Genomic DNA, 27,326 nt, shown 5'->3' with positions numbered 1-27,326 from the left:
TGCTGCCTGCTCCTCACCCTAGCCCCGCCACATCATTGGAATATCGGTGACCTTGTACCTGTCAGGCAGGCGGCAGGGTGCGCAGGGGCCCCTGGACCAGAGCACCTCAGAGCCTGCAAGTGGGCTGAGGGTGGGATGTAACCCTTGCTCCTGTGGTGAGTGCGCAGCGTGGCTCTGGAGAAAGCTTTATTCATTGACGTCAGGGGTCAGCAGAAGCTGTGGTGCAGGGTTGTTGGGGAGCCCGAGCTGGGCAGGGGCTCCGTCAGGACAGGAGCCGCTGCAGTGGGCGCCTGGGTCGCAGGCCTGTGGAGGCCCTGTAGCCCAGGACAGGGGTTGTCACCACTGATGTCTTGGGCCTCCATGGGAGCTGCAGTCCCACTGCCCATGTTCAGCAGTGTCCTGCCTCGGTCAACACTGTGTCCCATGGTAGTGTGGGGGCAGAGAGGCCCTGGGGTGTCCAGGCTGCAAGTGTGAGATGAGATGGCTGGGCAGTAGCCTGGATACTGCAGAAGTGTGGCCCTGACCTTTGGGGTGGGTGTGGATTTACTGACACCTGGATGCCCCAGCCCCACGAGGCTGGGCTTCGCTGCTCCCTGGCCGCGGGACTCCAGGGGGAGCCAGGGCCTGCTTTGGGGACTGGGGCTCCCGAACCCTCCACACAGGGGCTCCCTAGTACCTGGGGCCACAGCCACAGGCTGGACATAGGCAAGAGTGGTGGGGCCTGCCCAGGGCTCACCAGGGTCTCCTGGCCCCCAGGCCCTGTGACCCCATGTCACTTAGCCTAGTCTCTGTCCCAGGCTCCCGCCGCACCCCTCCCTGCGCGGTAGATGTTGCCCTCTAGTGGCGCTCGGAAGGTGATATCCAGGGACCGGGGCTGTCCTGTCCACAGCGGGGAGGAGGACACTGTCCGGAGCCGCCCCGCACCCCTGGGTGCTGCAGTTGCTCCAGTGCAGAGCCACCAGCCCCCTCCCACTGGGTGGGGTGAGCGGGTGGACAGCAGTGGGCTGGCGAGGAGGACCTTGCCCCCTGGCCATGGCTATTTGTGAGCAGGGACAGGGCATGCAGCTGTGTGTGCAACAGGCTGGGCCGCCTGGAAGCCAGTGGGCGGGCGGGGGAGTGGCCAAGGGGGTCCTGGGGGAGATTGGGGCAGGGTGCTGGCCCCTGGGAGGGGGTGTGGGATCCTCAGAGGCCCAGAGCTCCAGAGTTCTCCCCTCCAGCCCCCAGGTGGGTGGGGGCAGGGAACTGTGGAAGGCCACAGGCCTCAGCAGTCCTACAGGAGCTGGCCTGGCCTGGCCCTCACCCCGTCCTGGGCCCCTGTGGCTGGAGGGCTGTGGAGAGTTCCCGCCTGCTGCCTGATGGGCCAGGGGAGGGCTGCACTGGGCAGGGTGGGGTGGCCCCAGAGGGGCAATCCGGAGGGTTCTGAATGGAAGGGGGATCGGGACCTTTGCTGGGGCTCCACCTGTGTGGGCTGAGGGGTTGCAGGTTTCCAGAGGGTGAGGGGCAGAGGTAGGGCCCCCACAGAGGAGGACAGCCAGCCCTGCGAGTGCGGTGGGCAGGAGAAGGGGTGGGTGGGGACGGGGTGGCTGGCCACCTGACCCTCTGCGGAGGCTGCGTTTGTCACAAAGTAGCCTTTATAGGTCCCCAGGGTGCAGCTGGCCACTAGGAGCCGCGGTGGCTGGCGCTCCTCCGCTCCTCGCGCTCCTCCTCGGTCTGGTCCCTGATGCCCCCTGGAGGCCGCTCGGGGCCGGGGCCCGGCTGGCGCGGGCGGCGCACGGCAGAGGTTGGCCGTCCTGGGGCCCGGGGGTGTGCGGGCCTGCGGGCGCGGGGTGCGGGGGCCGTGGCCTCCAGGGGCGGCCGGGGTGGCGGCGGGCGTGGGAAGGTGCGCGAGCCCCCCAGACGGGGCCACAGGTCCGCCTCGCCATTGTGCAGGAGCACGAAGCGGCGCTGGGACAGCAAGGGCAGCATCTTCTGGCTGCGCAGGCTCTTCTGGAAGGTCTCCAGCGCCAGGTCTGGGAGGGGCAGGAGGGGGCCTGGGTGGGGGAAGGAGGGCAGAGGCCCAGCCTCCCCAGCATCAGGTCTGCGGGTCTGGGCTGGGAATTCTGAGGCCGGGGAGGAGGCCGGAGACGGAGGAGGAGGCTTGGGGGAGTCGCCTTAGGGGAGGCTGAGGTCAGGCCCTCGGTGTGCTGGACAGCCTCACTGTGGGGTCTGATGGAGAGGGTAGGTACACCCAGGACTGGGAGTAGCGGGGTGTTGGGAGAATCATGGGCGGGCCGCCCAGGGCTCACCCAGGGTCTCCATGACCACTGCGGGGATCACCTCCTTCAGCACGTCACAGTTGGTGTGCAGGGCAGGGTTAGAGTTCATCTCCAGCAGCCACACCTGTGTGTGACCCCGTCAGCATCCCCGCCCACCTGGCCAGCCGGAGCCTGGGGCCTGCTACCCACGAAGCCAGGTGACTTCTTTCCAATGGCCTCCTCCCTTTGTGTAACTAAGAGGCTGGGGCCTTGATAACGCATCCTGGGCTGTCTTGGGGAGGGGCGCTCAGCCTCAGGGGCCGGTGTGGGCAGGTCGGGGGCCTGACGGCAGGGCCACCCCATTGGCCTGCTTGAGTGGCTACTACAGAGAGGCCCCTCCTTCTGCACCTGCCTATCTGGCCTCCTGCACCCAGGACCGCACCTTGAAGTTCTCATCGATCAGGAAGTCACAGCCAATGAGGTCGAAGTACCCCAGCTTACACTGCAGCTTGGACTTGACGGCCAGGAAGCAGTGCGCCATGATCTGCTGCATCCGCTTCTGTGGGCGAGGCAGGAGGACGCAGTCACTGGGGTCCTGGCTACACAGCCAGTCACGCCCTCACCTCGGCTCCCGCCTGCCTGCACCCTCACCTGCTCCCACCTGTCCCTCACCTGCCCGGCCACACCCGCCCAATGTCCACACTCAGTCTCAGGCTCATGAACAAGCCCGTGTGTCCCTACTGCGTGGCGGAAACTGGGGACACAAGAGAAACAGCAGTGTCTGCCCTGGGGCGGCTCACTTGTGGCCGGAGACACAGATGATGCAGACTGCAGATGGGACATGTAAAGTCTTGGTAAGAATGGAGAGTTTTGTAGTCTTTTAACTTGTCCCCAGATCACTGGTAGCCTTGAAAAATATCTCCCCAGACTGGAGATAGCACAACAGATTTTTTTTTGGGGGGGTACTGGGATGGAACCCAGGGGCACTGTACTTCCGAGCTACACCCCCAGCCTTATTTTTTAGTATTTTTTGTTTTTGAAACAGAGTCTCACTGAGTTGCAAAGGGCCTCTAAGTAGTAGTTGAGGCTGTCAATGAACCAGGATCCTCCTGTCTCTGCCTCCCAAATGCTGGGATTATAAGTGTGCGTCACCACACCCGGCCTCCCCAGCCCTATTTTTTATTCTTTATTTTGGTTTTATTTAATTAATTTATTTATGGGTCTGGGGGTGAAACCCAGGGGCATTCGACCTCCGAGCTATACCTCCTGCCCTATTTTTTATTTATTTTGAAACAAGGTCTCACTGAGTTGAAGAGGGCCTCACTAAGTAGCTGAGGCTGTCCGCGAACTGTGATCCTCCAGTCTCAGCCTCCCAAATGCTGGGATTACAAGCGTGTGCCACCACACCTGGCTTTATTCTTTATTTTGAAACAAGGTCTCACTGAGTTGCAAAGGTCCTAAGTAGCTGAGGCTGTCTGCGAACCATGATCCTCCTGTCTCAGCCTCCCGAATGCTGAGATTACAAGCTTGTGCCACCACGCCCGGCAACACAACAGATAATTGAAATGACCAAAGGGCCAGGCGAGGTGGCACACACTTGTAATCCCAGTACTTGGGAGGCTGAGAAAGGAGGATCGCCGTTCGCAAACAGCCTCAGCAATTTAGGACCTTTGCAACTCAGTGAGACCCTGTTTCAAAATAAAGAATAAAAAATAGAGCTGGGAACCAGGTGTGGTGGCGTACGCTTGTAATCCCAGTGCTTGGGCGGCTGAGACAGGAGGATAGCGCAGGTTCAAAGCCAGCCTCAGCTACTTACTGAGGCTCTCAGCAACTTAGTGAGACCCTGTTTCCAAATAAAATATAAAATAGGTCTGGGAGTGTACACCGTAGGTAGAAAAGTCCCTGGGCTCCACTCCCAGTACCACCACACACACAAAAAATAGGGCTCGGGGTATAGCTCAGAGGTAAAATGCCCTTGGGATTTCATCCCCAGAACTGCTAAAAAAAAAAAAAAAAAAGGTCAAAGGAGCGGGCACGGTGGGACAGGACCAAAGGTGCTGTGTCTGGTGGCCACACCCGTAATTCCAGCACTTAGGAGGCTGAGACGAGAGAATCACAAGTTTTAGGCAGCCCCAGAAACTTAGCAAGACCCTGTTTCAAAAATTAAAACTAGCCGGGCGTGGTGGCGCACACTTGTAATCCCCATGCTTGGGAGGCTGAGACAGGAGGATCGCGCAGGTTCGAAGCCAGCCTCAGCTGGCTTAAGATACCCTGTTTCCAAATAAAATATAAAATAGGTCTGGGAGTGTAGCCCAGAGGTAGAGGGCCCCTGGGTTCCATCCCCAGTACCACCAAAAAAAAAAAAAAAAAAAAAAAAAAACCCGAAACTAAAACTAAATAGAATAGAGCTGGGGCTATAGGTTGGAAGTAGAATGTCCCTGGGTTCAAGCTCTCGTACTGCCCTCCGCCAGAAAAGTATGGGGTTGAGGATCTCACCAAAGAGAATAAGAGAAAACAGAAGGAAGCCAAGTAGAAATTGTGAAGTAGCAAAGCATAACTGAAATAAATTTACTAGGCTCGGGTGTGGCAGCCCATACCTACAGTCCCCGCTACTTGGGAAGCAGAGGCAGGAAGATCCCTTGAGTCCGGGGGTTTGAGGACAAACACAGACCCTCTCTTATAAAAGAAAAACCCCAGAGGCCTCAGAGATTTGAATTGTTTGAATATAGATCAAGTGAAATCATTCATCTGAAGAAAAAAGAAGGAAAAAACGAATAAAAATAAAGCCTCAGAGAGCTGATGAAGGAGACGGGTACAATGGGAGCCCCAGGAGGAGAGTGGGGAGAGGAGCGGGAAGAACAGCTGGAGATAATGACAGAAAACGCCCCAATCTGATGAAAAGCGTTAAGCTGCAGATCCAGGAAGCTCAGTGAACTCCAGGAAGGATAACTCAGAGCCGCTGCATCATAAACAGACGTCCAAAGGATAAAGCAAAAGCTGAGATCCGCAGGGGAGGGGCAGCTCATCACATACAAGGGAGCTTCAGTAAGAGTCACAGCGAGGCCAGGCGCGGCGGCTTAGTACTGGGTGCCGTCCCAGAACTTGGGAGGCTGGGACAGGAGGATCGCAGGTTCGCAGCCAGCCTCAGCTACTTAGGCCCTCTGCAACTTACTGAGACCTCGTTTCAAACTAAAGAATTAAAAATAGGGCTGGGGATATAACTCAGAGATAGAATGCCCCTGGGCTCAATCCTCAGTACTGCAAAAAAAAAAAAAAAAAAAAAAAAAAATTAACAGCCAATTTTTTTTTTTTTAAATCAGAAATCATGGGTTAGCTACATGGTGACCCATGCCCATAATCTTATTCCTTGGGAAGCTGAGACAAAAGGGTCACTGGTTTAAGGCAAGCACATGGTAACTTAGGACACTCTAAATAAAAATAAAATTAAGAGGCTGAGGGTGTAGCTCAGTGGTAGAGTGCCTCTTGGTTCAATATCCAGTACTGCAAAACAAACAAATTTTTTAAACATTCAGATTTCAAAGAAGTTAAACTAACCCTATTTTCAGGTAACATATATATATATAATCTCCTAAAGATTTCACATACAAAATTAGAACTAATGAAATTAGCAAGCTGGGCATGGCGGTGCACGCTTGTAATCCTGGCATTTGGGAGGCTGAGACAGGAGGATCACAGTTTGAGGACAGCCTCAGCTACTTGGGCCCTTTGCAACTCAGTGAGACCCTGTTTCAAAATAAAGAATAAAAAATGGGCTGGGGGGTGTAGTTCAGAGGTAGAAGGCCCCTGGGTTCCATCCTCAGTACCGAAAAAAAAAAAAAAAAGATGTTGATAGTACCCAAACAATGTACAGGTTCAGTGTAAGCTCTATTAAAATGTCAAGAGATTTTCCTCTACAGAATTGAAAAATTCATCTTAAAATTTATATGGAATTGCAAAGGACCTCTTTTTGTGTGTGTGTGTGTGTGTGTGTGTGTGTGTGTGTGTGTGTGTGTTTGGGGATGGAACCCAGGGGCATTTGACCTCCGATCTATACACCCTGCCCTATTTTTTATTTATTTATTTATTTATTTATTTATTTATTTATTTATTTATTTATTTGTGGTACTGGGGTTCCTGGAAGCCCTTCTACCTCCGGGCTACACTCCCAGACCTATTTTATATTTTTATTTGGAAACAGAGTCTCTTAAGCTGGCGCGGCTGGCTTTGAACCTGCACGATCCTCCTGTCTGCCTCCTGAGCATGGGGATTACAAGCGTGCGCCACCACACCCGGCTTTTATTTTTTTTATTTTTGGTGGTACTGGGGTTCCTGGAAACCCTTCTACTTTCAGGCTACATTCCCAGACCTATTTTTATACTTTTTTATTTGGAAAGTGGGTCTCTTAAACCAGCAAGGCTGGCTTTGAACCTGGGCGATCCTCCTGTCTCTGCTTTCCAAGCACTGGGATTACAAATGTGCGCCACCACGCCTGGCCTATTTTTATTCTTTCTTTTGAAACAGGGTCTCACTGAGTTGCAAAGGGCCTCACTTAGTAGCTGAGGCTGTCCGTGAACCGCAATCCTCTGGTCTCAGCCTCCCGAATGCTGGGATTACAAGTGTGCGCCACCACGCCCGGCTGCAAAGGACCTCTTAACAGCCAAAATTGGAAAGACACATATCCATCTGGGCATGGTGGCACATGCTTGTAATCCCAGTACTTGGGAGGCTGAGACAGGAGGATCACGCAGGTTTGAAGCCCCTCTCTGGTTTAAGAGACCCTGTTTCCAAATCAAAATATAAAAAATAGGTCTGGGAGTGCAGCCTGGAGAAGGGTTTCCAGGGACCCCCCCAAAAAATAGTAATAATAAAGAAAAAAGAAAAGAAAGAAAGATATCCATCCTGATTTCAGTACACCACAAAACTGCGTGGTGCTGGCACAAGGATCGACGCATGCACTCATGGAGCAGGATGAAAGGCCACAAATGGACCCCGCGTACCTCTGGCCAGTTATTTTTGACAGTGTACTAAGAATCACTCACAGGGGGAAGAAGACTCTTCAACAAATAATGCTGGGGCACTGAAGAGCTCCCCCCAAAAGAACGAGGCTGGGTCCTCACTGCACACTCTACACACACGCAGAGCAGATCACAACCGGAATGTAGAGAGAGACTGGAACACTTTCTTTTTCTTTTCTTTTCTTTCTTTTTTTTTTTTCTTGTGGTACTGGGGATGGAACCCAGGGGCTTTCTACCTCTGGGCTGCACTCCCAGACCTATTTTATATTTTATTTGGAAACAGGGTCTAAGTTGCCGAGAGGCTGCACGATCCTCCTGTCTCGGCCTCTCAAGTGCTAGGATTACAAGTGTGCACCACCACACCCGGTCTGGAACACTTCAGAAGAAATGATGAGCGTAACTCTTCATGAGTGCAGATTTAGTGTGTTTTTTTTGGTACTGAGGATCTCAAACCCAGGGCCTTCCACATGCTTCCACACGTGCTTTACCACTGAATTTTATCTCCAGACCTTCTTATTGTATTTTGAGATAGGGTCTGGCTAAATTGCCCAGGCTGGCCTTGAACTTGGGATCCTCCTGTCTTAGCCTCCCGAGTAACTAGGATTACAGGTGTGCACTACCACGCTCTAGTGGCAGTGGATTTTGTTTTTAATTGGGGACTGAACCCAGGTGAATTCTACTTCTGAACTGTAGCCCTATATCTAATCTATCATCTATCTACCTACCTATCTTACTATATCTAACTATGGGTGCTGGGGATGGAACCCAGGGGCATTCTACCTCTGAGCTATACCCCCAGTCCAATTTTTGTATTCTTTATTTTGAAACAAGGTCTGGCTGAGTTGCAAAGGGCCTCACTAAAGTAGCCGAAGCTGGCAGGGAACCACGATCCTCCTTTCTTAGCCTCCCGAATGTTGAGATTACAAGCGTGTGCCAGCGTGCCTGGTAAAGAGACATGTTTTGAAAGAAGACTGCAATGCTGCCCAGCATGCACAAGGCCCCGGATTTGATCCCCAGCACCACCAAAACCAAAACCAAACAGAAACGCACAGCGAAGCCCGGGCTGGGCCGAGCTCAGCCTCTTGAGCAGCATCCTTCAGAACACACACACAGGTGTGACTCCAGGGTGGTGGCGCACTCACTCCAAGGGCACCAGCCCAGGTGGACACACGCGTGCACACACGCACTCTCCGATCTGGCCCGTGGCTCCAGACTGAGACCCCCGCCCACCCAGCACAGCCCAGGCCGAGGCCGAGGACGGACCGTGAAGGTGGTGAAGACCCAGTCCCGGGGGAGGCCCTTGGTCTTCCTGAACTTGTCGTTGATGTAACTGTTGAGGTGCTCCATGCTCCACACCGTGTCCTCCTTGAGCAGCACGTACAGCGGGCTCTTCTTCTGCATGAACTGGGGCAGGGCAGGCCCTAGAGAGCTGGCCTGGCCGCTCCCACCCTCCATCCACGGGACCCCAGCAAGCAAGCGCCCCCAGCTCCCACAGGGCCCCTGCCATGGACTCTGGCATGGAGGGAGGCGCTTCTCAGCACATCGGGAAGCCAGGCCGGGGGCTGCCGGGCTTGAGGATTACCCAGGACACCTGGGCGCTTGCCATGGCCAGAGGCAGGCGGGGCGCCAAACCGCTACCCTTCCTCCGCCTGGGTTCCTCTGATCAGCCGCACCTCAAGGAAGGCCCTCAGGGGGGAGGCGCCCTTACCTGGTTGGTCAGGTGGCCACTGAGGTCACTGGAGTCGGGGTCATAGACGCCGAGGGTGAGGCGGGCATAGCCATGGCCAAAGAAGACCATGTAGGGCATGGCGCAGGCGATGAGCAGGTAGGACCGCACGTCAAATTTCTTCCCGTCCAGCAGCAGTGGGTTCTGAATGTACCTGGGGCCACAGGGACTGCTGGGGCGGAGCGTGTCCCTCGCCCGCCTTCCGGTCCTTGGGACCCTCGTCCCAGTGTGGCCTTCACTGACAGCGTCCGCTTGGGGGACACGCCTGAGTCTAAGTGGGTCGGGGGATTGGAAGAAGGGCTGGAGCCAGACCTCAGCCCACCTCGGTGTCTGGCTGTCCTGGGCTGCAGCTCTCCCTTGGAGCCTCGAGGGGAGAGGGAGGGCTGGCCTGGGGCCCTGGGGGTGAGTGGCCTTGGAGAACAGGGAGGGACACTGCAGGTACAGCCCTCGGGTCTTCAAGACCACAAGCAAGGAGCAGCCACCTGGGAGGGCCTGGAGGGGACAGGGACCTCCTGAGGCCCGGCTCACCTCCGCTTGCTCAGCCTCAAGTGAGGCTGAGCCCCTGGGTTCTTCTGGGAGGCCAAGAGTACCCGTCAGCTCTGGCTTCAGGAGCCAGCCAGGCAGGGTCCAGGGGAGGTGGCCGCGGCAGGAGGGCAGGGCCACACCGCCCCTCAGCCGGGTCTGGGCCCTGGCCTGGGTCTGGGGTGCCCATTTTTGTGGTACTGGGTATTGAACCCAAGGACATTCTATATCTAAGCTACACCCCCCAGCCCTGTTTTATTTTTATTTGTTGGAGGTACTAGGGTTTGAAACCCGGGGTATTCTACCTCTGATCTATACTCTCATTCTTCTGATTTTTTTTTTTTCCAATTTTGAAACAAGGTTTCACTAAGTTGCTGAGGGCCTCCCTAGGTTGTAGAGACTGGCTGGCTGCCGAACCTGAGATCCTCCTGTCTCAGCCTCTCAAGCACTGGAATTATAAGTGAGTGGGCCATCGCATCCAGCTTGGGCTGCCCTTTTGCCTGCGACCTGTCAAAGGTGAGACTTCCCCTCCTGTGGCTACAGGGACTCAGCTGTGGCCTGCGTGGGGCAGCTAGGATGTGTGCTGGGGGAACCCGGCCTCCCATGGCCAAGGTGATCACCAGCAGCATTCAGAGGGCCCTGCCCCTCCTGGCACCCATGCCCACACCTCTGCACCACCCGCGCTTGAGGCGCCCGAAAGGGCATCTTGCGGTACACCGGGTCATCCTCGATGCTCTGGGCCTTGGCCTGCAGGGCGGTGACCTCTTCCCGGTTCCTGATCAGAAAGATGCCCTTGCCCTGGTTGGAAGCCGTGGGCTTGCAGATCCACATCTGGGTATCTGCAGGGAGTGCCCCCTGAGCCTTTGGCCCACCACAGCCCGCCTTCCCATCCCTGGACGCCTGGCCTGACCCCCCCTGGACCACATCCACCTGGACCCCTCTGCAGCCTCTGCCCCGGCTCCTAGAGCCCCTCCCTCAATGAGGCCACAGCCGCCCTTCCCCAGCCCTGGCCCCACTCTCCCCTCCTGGACTCCCCTCCCACCAAATCCTAGCCAGCCCCCTCCAGGCCTTCCCTGGATCCAGCCCAGCCCGCCTCCCCGGCCCTGGCCCTGGCCTACCACCGCTCACCATCAAACAGAGTGAAGAAGGTCTGTCTCTCTTCCCTGACATCCAGACGATAGGTCTCTGGGAAAAACTCTTCCATTTTCAGGACCCTGGGAGAGTGGGGAGGTGGGGAGACATGGGAGCCCTGCCCCTGCCCAGGCGCGACGGCTGTCCTGGGGCCTGCCTGGTTGGCTGCTGGAGGGACAGTGTACACTTGCTGGCACTGTGTTCCTCTGCTCCTCCCAGCCACATTCTTTATGCAGCCTTTGCATTTTTTTGGGGGGGCTGCCGGGGGTTGGAAACAGGGGCATTCTACCTCCAGACTATACTCCTGGCCCTTTTTATTGTTTATTTTGAAACAGGGTCTCACTGAGTTGCTGAGACTGGCCTTGAATTTGCGATCCTCCTGTGTCAGCCTCCCAAGTACAGGGACTACAGGCGTGTGCCAGGTGCCTGGCTGCCTGTGTACTCTTCCCCGTGGCTTCCTGGGTGCTGACAGCCTCCAGGCCTGCCCCACTCAGCCCCACAGCCCCACCTCAGTAACCTTGTCTTCTGGTTGCGTTCCCATGAGCCATTAGATCAGAGCTGGTGCCGGGTGCTGGGAGGCGCCCCGCTGGCGGCAGGTGGTCGGTACAGATCTGAGTGCTCATGAGCTCTGGCCTAGCTTCCCAAGGCTGACCCTGGCCCCTGCGCCTAACGCCTGGTTCCTCCAGTCCAGGTCAGCGTGGCCCCTCCCAGCTGGGTCAGTGCTTCTACCTCTGTGGCCCTAGGTATCCTGGGCTGGTCCACAGGAGCTCTTCCGAGACTGGTCCTACGTCCTCTCCGAATCTGGCCCCAGGGGTTGGGGGACACAGGACCTGGCATGAGCGCCCAAGTCCACAGTGTTTGGAGAATGAGTGGAGAGATGGAGGGTGGCTGAGCATGGTGGGCAGGTGGACAGACAGTGGCTCGAGGGGAACAGGTCCGTGTTGCCGATACAGGCGTGTGGGAAGTGAACACCAGCACGTGCAGACGTCAGGGCGGTGTCCTGGATGACCGAGGGGGTGCTGGCTGGCTGCCCACTTGATGGGCAGGCGACGGGGGTGGGACAGACGGTGGGCACTGGTGGGATGAGAGGCAGGTGTGCACCTGACTGGCGGAGTGAGTGGTGAGTGGCTGGTGGGCACGCGTGTGGCTGTGTGGTGGGTGGAGGGGAGTGGATGGCCGTGCAGGTCCAGGAGGGTGGACGGGAAGGGTTGGGGTGAGTGGACGGCGGGGGGGATGCCCAGGGTAGCTGTGGGGGGCAGGGTGGAGGTAGATCAGCAGATGGGAGAAGCAGGGATGGGTCCGCCGCGGTGTGAAGGGGAAGGTGGTCAGGCTGCCGTCTTGGGGAGGAGCAGGCCCCTGGGCTGTGGTGTCCCTTGGGCTGGGTGGTGGGCTCACTTGGCCTGGGCGCTGGGCTGCGTCTTGTTGACCTTGGCTTGGGTGCGTGCGTGCTCCCGCAGGGCGCTGAGCAGCCCGATCTTGGTGGTGAGCAGCTTGTTGTTGGGCAGCTGGAAGAGCAGCTGCTGGCCTGGCGGGACAAGGGGGCGGCTTGTGGGCGGGGCTCCGGCTGCCGGCCCGGCCCCCGCGGGCTGGCCCCACCTTCCCGGAAGCTGTAGTAGCTGTCCCGGCACTTGGTCTCACACCACTTCAGCCTGATGTCCTCCCGCCTGCTGTCATGGGTGCGCTGCCAGCCCTTGCTCTTGCAGTAGGAGCTGATTCTGTGGGGGAGAGGGCAGAGGGCAGTGGCGGCGGTGACCCCAGGGTCCTGCAGCCGGCCAGCCCAGGCCCACTCACATTGAAGCCCCGTTGGTGCCTCCGATGTAGAAGAAGGGGCCTTGCTTGGGGTTGGACGGCAGCTGGTCCCCCTCCTGCAGGGGGGCCGCTGGGGGCCTGGCAGCGTCTGTGTCCTCCAGGAGGTCTGCAGGCAGTGGGTGGTCAGAAGCCGGGGCTCTTGGCCTTGCCCCCACCCCCGAGGCCCGCAGCCCACCTGCATCTGGGTCCAGCCGGCTCAGCTGCGGCAGAAGACCCTCCTTGACGCTGCTCCCCATCCGTCTCTCATGGGCCCTGCCTGGGGACTGGTGGGGTCAGTGGGTGTCGGGGAGGTGCCCACTCTGCTGGACCCTCCCAGCCAATTCCAGCAGCATTCAGCCCGGAGAGAACTGTCCAGCAGGCCTGGCGGCCATCACATGGGGGGCAGGACAGTTACCATCTCCTAGGGCCAGCCTCCAAGCAGGCTGGGTGGGTGGTAGGGGCTGGGGAGAGGAGGCATCCCACCCACCCTCCTTACCAACGGGGCAGGAGCTCTGTTCAGGGAGCAGACATGATGTGGGAGGACCCCAGAGGGCAGGGGTCACAATGTCCATGATGACATCATGGGTGACCAAGGGGCCATTGTCAGTGGGGGGCATGAGGGGCTTCCGGTAAGGGGTGTGGGGGGCAGTGCCCACCGTGGCTGCCCACAGTGGTGGCATGGGCAGGCAGAACACTCAGACCATGGAGAACAGTGGCTCCCTCTCTCCCAGCACATGGTCCCCTGCCCACCCTCTCCTGGGCTGGTCCTGCCCCATGAGGCCACCTGCCCAAGGTGGGGTGCCCGCTGGTCAGGGCACCTTGGCTCGGGAGGTTGGACCCATCCCAGGGCAGCTCTGTGTTCACCTGATACCCGGGCACGGCACCTCCGGATCCTGGGCCTCTTGGGTCTCTTGGAGCAGATGTGGGGCCTTGCGGGCTGCCCCCGGCGGTGGATGAAGCGGGTGTGGCTGAGGGGCACAGGCATTGCGGCTCGGTGGCGAGGGCCCCGCGGGGGGATCATGGCCACCGTGCCCCTTCCAGGCCTTTGGGCAGCCCGAGGACCTAGCCCTTGGATGGGGCTCGAAGCCAGGCGGACCCTGCCCCAGGCAGGGTGCCTCCCTGAGTCCTGGGCCGCGGCCTCTGCTCCTGGCTGGCTCCCATCTCCATGGTAGCTGAGGGGCCTGGCAGCCGGTGGGGATGGGGCCATCTCTGTACCCCGCCTCTGCTGGGAAAGTCTTCGGTCCTGGCGCCGAGCGCCGCCTCGGTGTCTGCTGTGAGGAGGGTGGCTGTCAGACCTGCTGGGGTGGATGTGCCCACTGGAGGGACAGGGGCCAGAGGGCCCCGCAGCCCACACTGCAGCCCGCTGGCTGTGCCCTGCAGCCCCTGCGCCTGCGCCTCGGATGCGGCTTGTTCTCCATATTGCCAGCTCTGGAGATGTCAGGGAAATTTTAACTGATTCCAGGCTGGGTCCCTTGCCCTCAACATCTAGCAAACACATAATTTGGGGCTTTTTGTGTGTGTGTGTATGGTACTTGGGGGTGGAACCCAGAGGCTTTCTACCTCCGGGCTATACTCCCAGCCCTGTTTTATATTTTATTTGGAAACAGGGTCTCACTGGGTTGAGAGCCTCCCTAAGTAGCTGTGGCTGGCTTTGAACCTGTGCGATCCTCCTGTCTCAGCCTCCCAAGTAATGAGATTACGAGCGTGCGCCACAACGCCTGGCTTAGTTTGGGGCTATTTTTGAAGTTTAACAGAGCCAAGCTATGGGAGCCTACCATGCCGGTGCATGCTGGACAGAGATATGGCACGGACCTCCATGCCTAGGCTCCCAGGCAGGAGCAGGTCACCTCCACAGAGGAAAACCAGCCGGCAGACAGGGAGGTGGCAGCCACGGGGCTGTGCGCTGGGCAGGCTTTGGCTCTGCCCTGCCCAGCCCCCCTGAGGTGGCAAAGAGGGGTGGCAGGTCATGGGGAACAGCCCAGCCCAGGCTAGCGGTTGCCTGGTGTGAATACAGCCTCCCTCCTTGGTCAAGGGTGGGCTTCAGGAACTCAGAAACTGGGAGCCCCCTCCCCGCCCAGAACAGAAGGGCTTCTTGGGAGAGCTTGGGGTGTGATCCTGCAGAGGACGGGGTAGGGGACCCCAGCCCTTCCTTTTGGGTCCCTCGTGCCCACAGTGGCTCTGTCCACAGCCCAGGTGGCTGCCAGGGCCCAAGGTGGTCTGGGGGAGACCTCCTGGGAAGAGCCAGACCCACGCGGGACACACGGGGGGCAGAGGCAGGAGGGTGATCTGAAGCCCAAGGCGACCAGCTGGCCCCGAAATACATGGGGTGGGGAGACACTGAGCCCCCAAGCGAGCTGGGTGCTGCCAGAACAGCAGGAGGCCATGAAGCCAGACATTCAGTACAAAGGTTGGAATTCAAGCAGAGGAGATTGTCCAGGGAGAACTGGGACAGGGCCTGCAGGAACAAACCAAATCCGTTTGGTTTCCTCACCAGAACAATGGGCCGGGAGAGACGGAGGCTGGCAGGGTCCTGTGAGATGGATCTCCACCCTGAGCAGGTCAGGACGGGGCCCGCGGCCAGCACTTGCCCCGTGGGGCTGAGATGACCCCCGACAGTGCCCAGGAGGCCCAGGGCTTGGGGACAACTCAGAAGAGTGAATGCAGACTGGGGGCCATGAAGCCCCAGAGAAAGCATCGCTGTGCGGAGGCCGCTGGGCAGCGTCCGCAGGAGTCGGCACAAAGGTGGGAGTGAGAAAAGTCCACTGTCACCCCTGCCATGCCGGCGCTGCTCAGAAATGTGAGGCGGAAGGAAGGATGCAGGAACTGGGCGTGGGGCGGCACAGGACGCTAAGACAGGAGGATCGCAGGTTTGAGGCCAGCTCAGCCACTTAGCAAGGCCCTCAGTGACTTAGTGAGACCCTGTTTCTGAATAAAAACTTTAGAAAATAGGCTGGAGGTGTAGCCCAGAGGTGGAAGGGTCTGGGTTCCATCCTCAGTAACACATGCACACATGCATCAGTAGAAGCTCCAGGCCCCTGAGGAAGTAGCATCCCTGCCCGCCCCACCCCTCCTAGGCCCTGCCCAGACTCTGCTGCTACAGCCAAAGAAATATCTAGAAGGGCCACATATGTGCCATTTTTCATTAGAAGCCTTAGGCGTGTCTCTGCCTTTCCTAACTTTGTATACTTATTATTCTCACAGATACTTCAATAAGCCATCATTTATCATTTCTTGTCTTTCAGATTGACAAACACTTCTGAAAAGACCCCAAGAGCTGGGCATAGTGACATACAATTGTAATCTTAGTACTTGGGAGGCTGAGGATTGCCGGTTTGCAATCAGCCTTAGATACTTAGGCCTTCTGCAACTTAGTGAGACGCTGTTTCAAAATTAAAATAAGCTGGGCGTGTGCTTGTAATCCCAGCATTAGGGAGGCTGAGACCAGAAGATCACGGTTCACAGACAGCCTCAGCTACTTAGGCTCTTTGCAACTCAGTGAGACCCTGTTTCAAAATAAAGAATAAAAAATAAGGCTGGGGGTATAGCTCGGAGGTAGAATGCTCCTGGGTTCCATCCCCAGTACCGCAAAAATAAATAAATAAATAAAAATAAGGCTGAGAGTCTAGCTCAGAGATAAAATGTTCCAGGTTCAAAGTCTCCCCCCGCCCCTCTCTCTCTCTCTCTCTCACACACACACACACACACACACACACACACACACACACATGCCCTCAGGATCCTGTGCAATATGGGGTTTGCACATGAGGAGCAGGAGGGGTGGGATGCAGAGTCCACAGAAGCCATGGCGCTACTGGCCTCCACTAGAGGCTGCAGATCTGGGTCTCTACAGGACGCAGCCCTAAGTCCAGCACTGAGGCTTTGGGGTAGTGGCGCTCATCGTCTGACAACTGAACTCATTCTACCTCTGAGTTATATTCCCAGCCCTATTTTATTTTTTATTTTGAAACGGGTCTCACTAAGTTACTGAGGGCCTTGCTAAGTTGCCGAGGCTGACCACAAACCCGTGATCCTCCAGTCTTAGCCTCCCAAGAACTGGGATTACAGCTGTACTGTAATGACCACACTTGGCTTTGTTTGCGCACTTTTTTTTTTTTTTTTTTTGTGTGTGTGGTTATGGGGATGGAGCCCAGGGGCCTTCTACTTCTGGGCTATACCCCTAGACCTACTTTTATATTTTATTTGGAAGCAGGCCTCACTAAGCTGCTGAGGCTGGCTTCACACCTAAGGATTCGGCCTCCCACGCCGCTGGGATCATAAGCGTGTGCCTCCACACACTTTTGTTCACTCTCTCGTGGTGGGATCGGCAGGGAGTGTCCTTTGGAGCAGGGTGGTCGTGAGTCTTCAGTGGGCACTACACGCAGGCCAAGCAAAACCCCAGGTGAGGGCAGGCAGAAGGCTCGCTGCTTCATAATAAACTTAAATTAAATTTACCTGGTCAGATAAAAAAACTGGCAGGAAATTGCACTCCGGTATGATGGACAGGAGATGCTTTTAAACCTGAGGAAAATGACCACACGTCAGCATCCTGCCTCGCGTTGCTCCCAGAGGCGCGCGTTGGTGGCGCTGGGCCCTAGGGAGGTGCTGACATCGGCGTGAAGGTCTGCGCCTATCTGGGCGCTCTGTCTGGGACACAGTCCCGTGGCTCTCAGGAGGCTGCCCCTCCAGTGGTCGGCTCTGGGAAGACAGACTTGGTTCTGGCCCAAGGACTTGTCTACCCCAGTCTCTGTCCAATCTCTTCTCCCTTCTTCTGGGCAGGGACCCAAGAGGGGGCACAGAAGGGCAGGGCCAAGCCTTAGCCGCAGCCAGAACCCCAGCTGGTGGCCGGCCTGTCCCTCTTACCTGCCCAACAAGGTCTCAGGAGCCCTCTGCTGGGATACAACAGTGGTGACCTGACAACCGTCTCCTGGCAACCGTTACCCAGCAACCATGATCCAGCAAAGCCTAGAGGAAACATGGGCTTTAGGTCGGAGCTGAGGGCAGGGCCGAGGATTCTCGATGAGGGTGAGGCTGTCGGGGTCCTGTGTTCACAGCCCCACATTGGGCCCAGCTTGGGCCACGGTCCTCGTTCCTCAGTTTCCTCTGGATCATCTCTGAACCTTCTTAGGGACCCCTTCATCCAGGCCCCGCGCCCCAGGACCTGACCCCCGTCTGTGAAGAGCTTATGAAGAGGCCCCTGGCACAGGGTCTGACTCCCTGCTTCTGACTCGAGCCTCCAGCTTCGTGGGCCCTTCAGCCCATCACCCTTCAGAGCCTGTGAGGGTCATAAGGGTCCCCTTGCAGGGTGCTGGATATGCCCCCAGGACAGGACCATGTCCTGAGCCCCAGCGCCTGTGAATGATCCTTATCTAGAAAAAGGTCTGTGCAGATGTAAGTTAGGCACACATCTAAAATCATCCTGGGCCAACCAGGTGGGCCCTAAGTCCAGTGACCTGTGTCCTCCTAAGGGGGAGACAAAGGGAAGAGAGGAGGAGGAACTGGCGAGGGAGAGACGGAGGCCCTGGGACAGGGAGGCAGGAGGGATCTGTGCAGTGCCATGGGGAATGCAGCCTGCCCGTGCCTGGAGCTGGCCTTTTGCCATCTGGTGAGTGAGAGAATAAACTTTTGTTGTTTTAGGTCACCCAGTTCAGTTCATGGTCATTTTTACAGTAGCCCCAGGAGTGTGTGTGTGTGTGTGTGTGTGTGTGTGTGTGTGTGTGTTTTACTGGGGATTGAACCCAAGGGCATTCTACTTCTCAGCTGCACCCTTAGCCCTATCTTTTTATTTTTTATTTTGAAACAGGTTCTCACTAAGTTTCAGAGAGCCTCACTAAGTAGCTGAGGCTGGCCACAAACCTACAATCCTCCTGTTTCAGCTTCACAAGTACCTGGATTATAAGTGTGCGCCACCACACCTGGCACCCGGGGAAATTCACACCCACCAGCCCTCCCAGTGTGCCCAGAGGCTCTCTCACCACACAGACTCCCAGCTCCAGGCCCCACCCCAGGGGACCCCTCCCTTGAGCCCGCTTCCCGCTCTGTGGGGTGAACCAGGTGGATGCTGGGGCTGGAGCATGGCTGGGGTGGGGAGGCTTCCTCCCTCCCTCATCCCCAGTGGGACCAGGGCAGGAGCAGATTGGAGCACTCAGGGCCAGGGGCTGGGGCTTCCACCCCTTCCAGTGGGGGGCTGTTGCCTGTTGCTGACCCCTCTGGACTTGACTATACCAAGGTCCTGTGGTCTTTGGGGTCAGTCCTGCTGCAGTCTGGCCCAGGAGCCCCCTCTTCTAGTTAGCCATGGACAGCATGAACAAGATCCACGGAGGGCTGGCCAGAGAGCTGCTGCACCCAGCCCTAGGCTAAGCGACTGGCCTGGGGCCCCAGCCTGGGCCTGGGCTATGTGGGCTTCTGGCCTGGGAAGGCGGGTGAGTGGCCCGCAGCTACCAACCCTGGGCTGGGCAGGATGCACCTGGCCCTCCCCAAGCCATAACGGCGGCCTAGAGAGAGGGAGCCCATCTTTGCAGAGCACCCTGATATTTGGTGTATGTGTTCTAGGGTAAAGGCCACAGAGGACCGCTTGCAGTCCTGTGGTCTGGGAACAGCTGGGCTGGAGGACCCAGCCCCATGGCCCCTCCTGTGGTGGTGTAGGCCCCGTGGGCCCCTGGTTGCCCCTCCCACCACTTCAGTCCCCCAGGCTCCCTGGCTCCTTGGGTAGATGCCCACCCACCATAGCATGTCCCAGAAGTGACCCCTGCCCACACCGTGGCACTGGGCGCTCATGGAAACTGCCGTCTCCCCCCTCCCTGTGGTTCCTGCCGGGAGCTTCCTTCTTTTCCCGCGTCTGGAACTCAGCTGCCCAACTGGGAGACACTCATAGTGAGCTGGGGGCCTCCCCTGTGCGGGGCTGCAGAGGCTTCTGTGCAGCGTTCAGGGTACTGCCCTCACCTGGGTCCTTTGCAAAGTGGCAGGTCAGGTTTTGCATGGTTAAAATAAGGAGGTGACCAGAGTATAATTTCACAAATTGTGGTTTATTGCCACACAGAGTTGTTTTCTTGTGTTTGCAGTGCTTACAAAGGGGACAGGGACGTGCCTCACAGAGAGCTCTCAGCAGACGTGGGCATCAGCCATGCCCCATGGCCAGGGTGGACGCTGGGATCTGGAAAGCCGAGGCGCGCTTGTGTTGGAGGCCATAACCAGACCTGGAGGACACCGGAAGCCCCTGGAGCTAGAGGGCAGTGGCAGGCGGGGCTGGCCACAGCTGGCGGGGAGTGGGCCAGCGGAGCCTCCGTCCCCCTGGAGTTGCGTGTCTTGGAGTTTAGTGCTTGGGCAGTGGCTCACTGCAGCGTCTGATAAGTGACGTCACGTTCCCGGAGGGGGGTTTGCGCCAGGTCAGTATCACAGCACAACATGTCACCCACACAGTGACTGAGGTGTTTGGACTCTTGTCAAGGCTGCCTATCAGCCAGCCTTGCAGAGGGCCTGCCTGGGACCCCGGGGACAAAGGGCTCTAGGGAGCGGCTGGATGCTGGGTCTGCTTCCTGAGCTGGCTGTGAGCACCCCCGAGTCTCAGCGGGTGGAGTGGGGGGCAGAGTGGCCCAGGACAGGCCGGGAATGCAGAGGCTATGCAGCCCCCAGAACCTGGCGGGCCACTGGCACCTGGCACCTAGGCAGTACCCCGATTGTCTAGGCTTTGGGTGTGGGCCTGTGGGCCCTGTGGAGGGGAAGGTGGCCTGGGCACTTGCACACTCCCTCTCTTGGGAGATGGCGCTCCCTCCCACCCGTGGCTCACTTCCTCTACCCTGGGCTTGGGCATCCTGAGGTCAGCACTGCTTCCTTGCATCTTCCTTGGGGCTTCAGCCAAGTCCAGGTGGGGAGGACACCAGGCCAGGTTCTGCTGGGTCTTGGTCCTCTCTGGGCCCAGGCAGCGCTGTAGCATCTCCAGATTCTAGGCGAGTGCCCGGGTACTCAGGGTCAGCCAGTGGCCTGAGCTTCCTAACACCAACACTCACCGTGCGGGGGTGAGAGGGAGCAGCCAGGGACCCAGGGCAGGAATGCTTCCGAGGGCCGGGCTTTGGCTTAGGCCCAGGTGGAGCATGAGGGCCCAGCCCTGGGCAGTGGTGCCTGGCACAGGGCCCGCCCTCTGGCGAGGGGTCCTCCTCCTGCGGCGAGTGGTCAGGCCATGGATGGACGGCATTACCAGACAGTATTAGACAGAAGCATCCAGATCTAACCATGTCTGGTAAGACACCCAGCGCAGGCAGGTGCCTCCTGGTCCCCGCGGAGGTGTTCGCTCTTTTCCCGCAGATGGCACAAAGCTCCTGCGTCAGTGGGGTCAGTCCTGGGGTCGAGGGAGCCCAGGCTGCTCGGGAGATGCAGTGGGCCCTCCCAGTGGCCAGCTCCAGGCCTGAGTGTCTGTGGGCGCAGCTCAGGAGCTATCCGGCACCTGCCCTCCATCCTGGGGAAATGCTCACGGTAACACCTTGCTGCTTTCCTGAATGATGCCCAGCTGGATTAATGCGTAACAGGGGAAGACCGGGAAGACCCCCCCCCCAGCCTCCACAGGGAGGAGCCATACTGGGCGTGGTTCCTGGGGCCCCATAAATCCTGGCTTCAGATCAAAAAGATAGCCGGGTGTGGTGGCAGGTTTGTAATCCCTGCACTTGGGAGGCAGAGACAGGAGGATCGTGCTGGTTCGGAGCCAGCCTCGCTGACTTAAGAGACCCTGTTTCCAAATAAAAAGTATAAAATAGCCGGGCGTGGTGGCGCAAGCTTGTAATCCCTGTGCTTGGGAGGCAGAGACAGGAGGTTCGAAGCCAGCCACGTGCGCTGGCTTAGGAGACCCTGTTTCCAAATAAAAATGTAAAAGTAGGTCTGGGAGTGCAGCCCAGAGGTAGAAGGGTTTCCAGGAACCCCAGTACTACAAAAAAAAAAAAAAAAAAAGTATAAAATAGGTCTGGGAGTATAGCCTGGAGGTCAATGGGTAATCCTGGCTCTGATTTTGGACAAAGTTCTTGTTCTCCCTGCCAGGGGAGGGAATTCTAACCTTGGCCTTGGTCAGGAATAGTGGGGAGGTCTGCTGTGCCCTCTATGTGGGACTGAATTTTCCTTCCCCCAGCCTTCCCCTGATTCCAGGGGGCTGCTGAGGTAAGAGGCCTCCCCCTGGCCCAGTGTCCTGGCCTTGGTGGTCTCTCAGGACTCAGCTCACCCCCCAGATCCACCCTGGAGGGAGCCAGGAGAAGCCAGGCAGAGGCTGTTCAGGTGGTGGGGAGTAGGCTGCTCTGCCCCGGGCGGCACCAGGAGGCCCTAGTACAACAGAACCCGCCCTGCCCGTGTGCCCATGGGTGGCCGGCTGTGGCGGCATGGAGGCAGGCCCTCTGCGGGCCCCCAGCTCAGCCCTCTGCCTCAGCCCCTATTTGCAGCCCAGGAGCTCAGGACAGCACTTCCTCGGGCCATCTCCGGCGAGCAGTGGGTCATCTTTGAACATCGTTACCAGACAGTGTTAGAGTCAAGCCGAGAAATCCAGCACTGTCCGGTAAGATGCCCACAGAGGCCCAGGCACAGTGACAGACCTGTGGTGTGGGAAGACACAGCGTAAGGAGAAGGGGGCCATGCCTGAGCTCGGCCTGGCCAGCAGAGGCTTTCAGATTCAGCGCTCCAGGGCCTTGAGGTCACATTGCCAACTTCCCTGGCTCTTCCAGAGCAAGGACACATTTCTTGGGCCCTGGACACAGGAAGGGAGGGGGCCCTGGCCTGGCCAGCCCCACCCGGGTCAGGACACAGCTTCCAGCTCTGGGCCAGGCAGGGCCTTTGCCCTGCCAGCGAGCCCTTTGTTGGGTTCCACCCAGCCCACACCTGCTGGGTGTGGCAGCACCTGCGCAGGCGCTGTGGGGAGGGCCCTGTGGGGAGGGCCTGATACCTGAGTGTCCTAATCCGCACAACTCCATCTGGGCCCCCCACCCCGTGCAGCTGCTGACAGCCTTCCCTGGGGATGGGAGCCTCTCAGAAAGGCTTGATCTGGGAAGGAGCTGCCCCTCCCCGAGTCAGGTCTCTGCCCTGTAGCCCCATCGGAAAGCCCCCCCTCCCAGGCAGAGCGGGGTGGGCTGCTGTGGGGGGGCGGCCCCTTGCTGCGCGCAGGGCTCCGCGGTCATCCTTACCAGGCAGTATTAGAGACCAGACACCATCCAATGCTGCCCGGTAAGATGGCCGCGGCCACCCAAGTTGGGTCTCGGGACCGCCTGGCCAGGGTCAGTCGGGTGCCCAGCAGCCTGAGGCAGAGCCCTATCCTCTTTGGACAAAGGTGGAAAGCAGCCCCAGAAGAGGCAGGGCTGGGGTGGGGTCCGGGCATCCTGTGGCCTCATCGGCTCTTAGGCTCAGCTGGAGGGCGGGGCTCAGCCCCGAGGCTGCCTTTGTGCCCACCCTGCCCCAAGTGAGCTCCCCTGCCTGGCCTGCTGTGTCGCTGGGCATTGGGGGACACCGGAGGTGTGGGTTGATATGTTCCTGCCAAGAGGCTGGCAGCCCCTAGGGACGGGAGGCTCCACAGGGGCCAGTGGACCAGGCCAGGAGCCCAAGGGCCAGGACGGGGCTTGATCACAGCTGGACCCTCCTTCCAGATGACCCTACAGAAAGGCCAGGGCCTCGGGCCCAGCCCCCTGGGGTCTCAGGTGTGTGCGTGTGCATGCTGGACAATGCAGCTCTGTTTCCAGCCACCCAGCCCAGCCCCCGCCTGCCCTTCTCAAGGGCCCAGGAAGGGGACTGGGGGAGGAAGGGAGAGGCCACGGGCTGAGGCAGGCAGCCCTCCTCCCTCCCGCTGCATGGGGGAACACCGAGCCATGGCCCTGTCCGGATGTGCCTGGCCGGCACTGGGTTTTTGTTTTGTTTTGATTTTGGTACTGGGGATTGAACCCAGGGCTGTTCTATCTCTGAGCTACACCCTAGCCCTTTTTATTTTGAAACAGGGTCTCCCTAAGTTGCTGAGACTGGCCTCAAGCCTGTGATCCTCCTGTCTCAACCTCCAGAGTACTGGATTACAGGGTACGTCACAGCACCCAGCCGGCACTGGGGTCTGTTGCCCACTGACTCCAGAGCAGAAGGGACAGCAGCCCTGGACAGAGTACGGATGCACACCCAGCTCCTGCAGGGCCACAGGTGCAGAAGGGGCCTCCTCCGCTGCCTCTGCTCAGGGCATAGCCTGTGGGCCCTGAATGGAACCCTCAGTTCTCAGGGACTGCCTGGGGCGCCTGCAACACCACCTGTCCCTTCTCTGTCTCCTGAGCCTGGAGAGCCGGCTAGAGCAGCTCCTCCAGTTTCCCGCACCTTCCACCCACAGAGGCCATGCGGGATCTTCCAGCTGACCACAACAAAGGCCACCCAGGCCAGCCACGGCCTGGTAGCCCAGGTCCCAGCCTTGACCTCCCCCAAGGCCCATGCTTCTCTGAGGACCTGACCCCCCCAAGAAGGCAGGCAGCCTCCTTGACGTGGGGCTGGGTCTTGTGGGCTCTTGCCCAGGCCTCAGGAGCCTCCGCATGCTTTTCCTCTTTCCCCTTTTCAGGTGTGTCCCCCAACCCTAGACAACCAGTGCCTGGAGAATGCAGTGCGTCTTTTTTTCTGAGCTCCAGTGAACTAGACTTCCCTTTCAGAACAGAGCGAAATCTTAGCTCCCGGGCTGCTGGCCACAGGGAAGGCAGGTGCCCGGTCTGTCCCGTCTGGGTGGGTCATCGTGTTCCTGGGCAGACTGGTGGACAGCCTGGACTCAATGATTGTGTGGCCCAGCGTCTCCAGTGCCCTTGGCTGCTCAGGGCCAGCCCTTCTCTAGGAGGGCCGAGGGGCCCAAAGCCAGCTGGCCACCTGTGCTGAGCCTGCCCTCCAGGCGTGAGGGGCAGCACAGCCTCAGCTAGCTGGCCAAGAGGGGTGCATAAGCCCATGGCCAGAGCAGTAGGCAGGATGGTCCTCCTGAGCGCAGAGCCTGTAACTCCACGGAGAAAACTCCCCAAAAAAAGGCTGTGAGGAAGAGCCTTTGCCTCTGGGCACGGTTCAGCAGTGGGGCAGCGGGCTCCCCGGCACAGGGTGGGGAAGGACAGAACAAGGTGGGTGAGGCCGCAAGTCAAGAAATGTAAAGTCAAGCCGGGCGTGGCAGCGTACACTTGTAATCCTGGTACTTGGGAGCCTGAGGCTGGAGGACTGCAGGTTTGCGCACAGTCTCAGCAAGTGGTGAAACTACCAATCTATTGAGACCCTGTTTTGAAATAATAAAAATAAATAGGGCTGGGGGTGCAGCTTGGAGTTCAATCCCCAGTACCTTACACACACACACACAAGAAGGAAATGAAAAGTGAAAACACTCCTCCTGCAGCACAGGGCCTGGCCCCAACGGCTGGTTAATCATCACCTTGGACCCGGCTGGGCTCGGGAAAATCAAAATCAAGGAACGAGCAAGACGACCCCCCAGCAGAGCAAACACCCCCGGGGTGGAGGCCCCACCTGCCAGGCTGGGAGGGTGGGGGCCCCTGGAATGCAATCCCAGTGTGAAAAAGTGAGTCCGGTTAACCTGCCCTGCGGGCCTTAATCAATGGCGAGGCCGCCAGAGAACAAAGCACTGAAACCCAACCTCTCCCTGACGGCCCCAGACGCCAGAGGGGGGTGGGGGCGGCGACCGGCTCGGCCTGTCCACACTCGGTTGTTCCTTAGGGCCGTCCGTTGGAGCTACGTGTCTCGAGCAAAGCCGCCATTTCGCCCACACGGCTGGCACAATCCCTCAGCCCTACTTGGGTCCCTCAGCACACTGCGTCCTCCTGCACCACGGAGGTGGGACCGGCCCCCAGGGTGGAGGGTGACTTCCTTTGTCCAGTTCACCTGGTCGCAAGCATGCTACAACAACCCAATAAACTGATTTGCAAATATTTGCAAATCACCAAAACCTCTGAAAATTAACAGGACCACATCTACATGTTATATTTGAGCTGCATTTCCATAAAATGCAAAACTTATTCTGCCTAATTCAACGAGCTGCCCATTGTGTTTATGTCTCAGCTGGGTTACCAGAAAAACAAAACCGACCAATTTCTCCAGATGCTCAGCTAAAACAAACAAACAAAAAACCCCAAAAATAACAACAAAAAAGGTCTGCAATACAGAGAATTAATCAAAACATATTCTTATGCCCAAAAAGTTCTCTTCAAGAGCAATGAAAACAATGAACTCTGTATTGTGCCTCAAAGAAAACGAACCTTACCTAATCCCATCGCTCCTGCCAGCTCCCGAACTTGAAAGTGTGTTAGCGTGCGAGGGGCTGCCCAGGTACACGCTCAAGGCCCGTGTGCCCACTCACCGCTGCCTGGGGCCAGCCCTACCAGACCCAGGCGTGTGTATGGCTACTCGTCACTACCGCTGCTCGGCATTTAAGTAAAAAGCCTTTAGGAAAGACGCCGGCCCTGACCTGCGTAGCAGTCAGGCCAGGGAACAGGACCTCCTTGCTCCCGGGTCCAGGCCTGATCAGCGTGGGCCTCACACTCTGTCACCGGCCGGCAGGGTCACCCTGGGCCCACAGCTGCGGCAACACCAAGCACTTCCCACAAACAAACTCCAGAAACCCACCAACAGCGGTGCGCGTGACGTCGGCCCTGGCCCGAGCCCTCCCGGTACTCACCTCGGAGGCCGCAGCCTTCCCACAGTGGGACCAAGTAGCTTGGCCGTGTCAGTGGCTACTCAGAGAAAGAACTTTCCAGAAGATCCTGCTGCAGGTGGGTGGCAGGATGAGAACTCTCTGGGAGTCTGTCCTCTGCCCGCTTGGTGCCTGAACCCACTTGGACCAAAGATGCGGCCTGTGGACCCGGGGCACTCTCAAGCCCAGCCCAAAATGGCTCCGCACCCAAAACCCACCCACCGCCGCCCAGGGGCCCCCTTGGAAAGGACGGACCTGCCCTGGCCCGCACCCCGACACGCAGAACACTACCGAATGCTGCCCTACAGCCAAGTGGCCCCTCTGTCACCAAGGCCCCTGCTCCGAGTCGTCACACAGAGGCCCTCCCAGCTGCGAGCGGCCTCTTCAGCCTGCGGAGCCTCCTTCCTGCCGCCCTGACCTGCCCCAACAGGTTCCTGACAGGTTCTTCAGCAGCTGCGGGCAGGGCTAGAAGTCGTTCCCGCCCCCAGCCCCGCAGCCAGCACAGCACAGTTGGGCGCCCAGGACCCCTGGGGGGAGGTGTGTGAACCCGACCATGGGAAGGACAGGAGAGGCTTGGGCATCCTCGTCCCATATACCTGTCGGCCCGAGGTCCACAGAGCCAGGCACCCACGTTTGGCTTCGGCTCAGCCTTCCCCCAACCAAGATCCGGCCTCAGATGTCGTAGCCAGGGAGACACAGGAAGGACGGTCTCCCCCTCAGGTGAGGCTCGGGCACAAAGAGAGAGTAGATTAGGCACGTACAGGTGGAGGGCTCAGGCAGGCTCTGGGCGGCCAGGAAAAGGGGAGAGACGGCGTGGCCGGCTCGCCTTACATGCAGCTCCTCACCCCGCCCCGTGCAGGTGCCTGCTCCCCGCGGCCAATCTCTGCTCCTGGCCCCCGACAGGTGTGTCCCCCGGGCTCCCATAGGCCGGGAGGGAGGCTGCTCCAGTGACGTGGGCGAGGGTGGCTGCAAGCCCGCACATTCCTGCCCCCACCTTGCCCGCCAAGCCGAGGTTGAACAAAAACCAGGTCGGGAGGCTTCTTTGGCGGGGTGTGGAGTCTGGATGGCAGATCACCCAGGCTTGGGCCCCAGTGTCCCACCAGGCTGAGGCTGCCTTCGAAGGAGTGTGTGGGGTCCCATCTGTCCCTCACTCCAGGGCCCCGCCCCCCATTGTGCTGGCAGTGGGACGGGCCCCTGGCCCAGGTGGGTCTCTGAATCCCCCCCTCACCCCCTGCCCGAGGAGAACCCCACACACTGGG

The 27,326-nt window shown here is 58.6% G+C and overlaps 1 protein-coding gene across 1 annotated transcript; it reads right to left on the bottom strand.

Moving 5' to 3' along the window:
• Positions 1 to 1,659: 1,659 nt before the first annotated feature.
• Positions 1,660 to 13,401, bottom strand: TTLL10 (tubulin tyrosine ligase like 10; the record flags this gene model as incomplete). The annotated part of the gene is made up of 14 exons (XM_080692701.1): positions 1,660 to 2,009; positions 2,286 to 2,379; positions 2,677 to 2,793; positions 8,513 to 8,653; positions 8,958 to 9,129; positions 10,165 to 10,336; positions 10,626 to 10,711; positions 11,358 to 11,429; positions 12,024 to 12,153; positions 12,225 to 12,343; positions 12,420 to 12,543; positions 12,613 to 12,693; positions 12,913 to 13,077; positions 13,281 to 13,401. 14 exons carry the CDS (start codon positions 13,399 to 13,401, stop codon positions 1,660 to 1,662), a joined length of 1,944 nt encoding a protein of 647 aa, XP_080548827.1.
• Positions 13,402 to 27,326: the final 13,925 nt, after the last annotated feature.

This window comes from Muscardinus avellanarius (genome assembly GCF_963383645.1).
Source record: "Muscardinus avellanarius genome assembly, chromosome: 3".
In the NCBI taxonomy this organism is placed as follows: domain Eukaryota; kingdom Metazoa; phylum Chordata; class Mammalia; order Rodentia; family Gliridae; genus Muscardinus; species Muscardinus avellanarius.
Note: the sequence above shows the minus strand (reverse complement) of the source record. Positions and strands in the feature narration are given on the sequence as shown.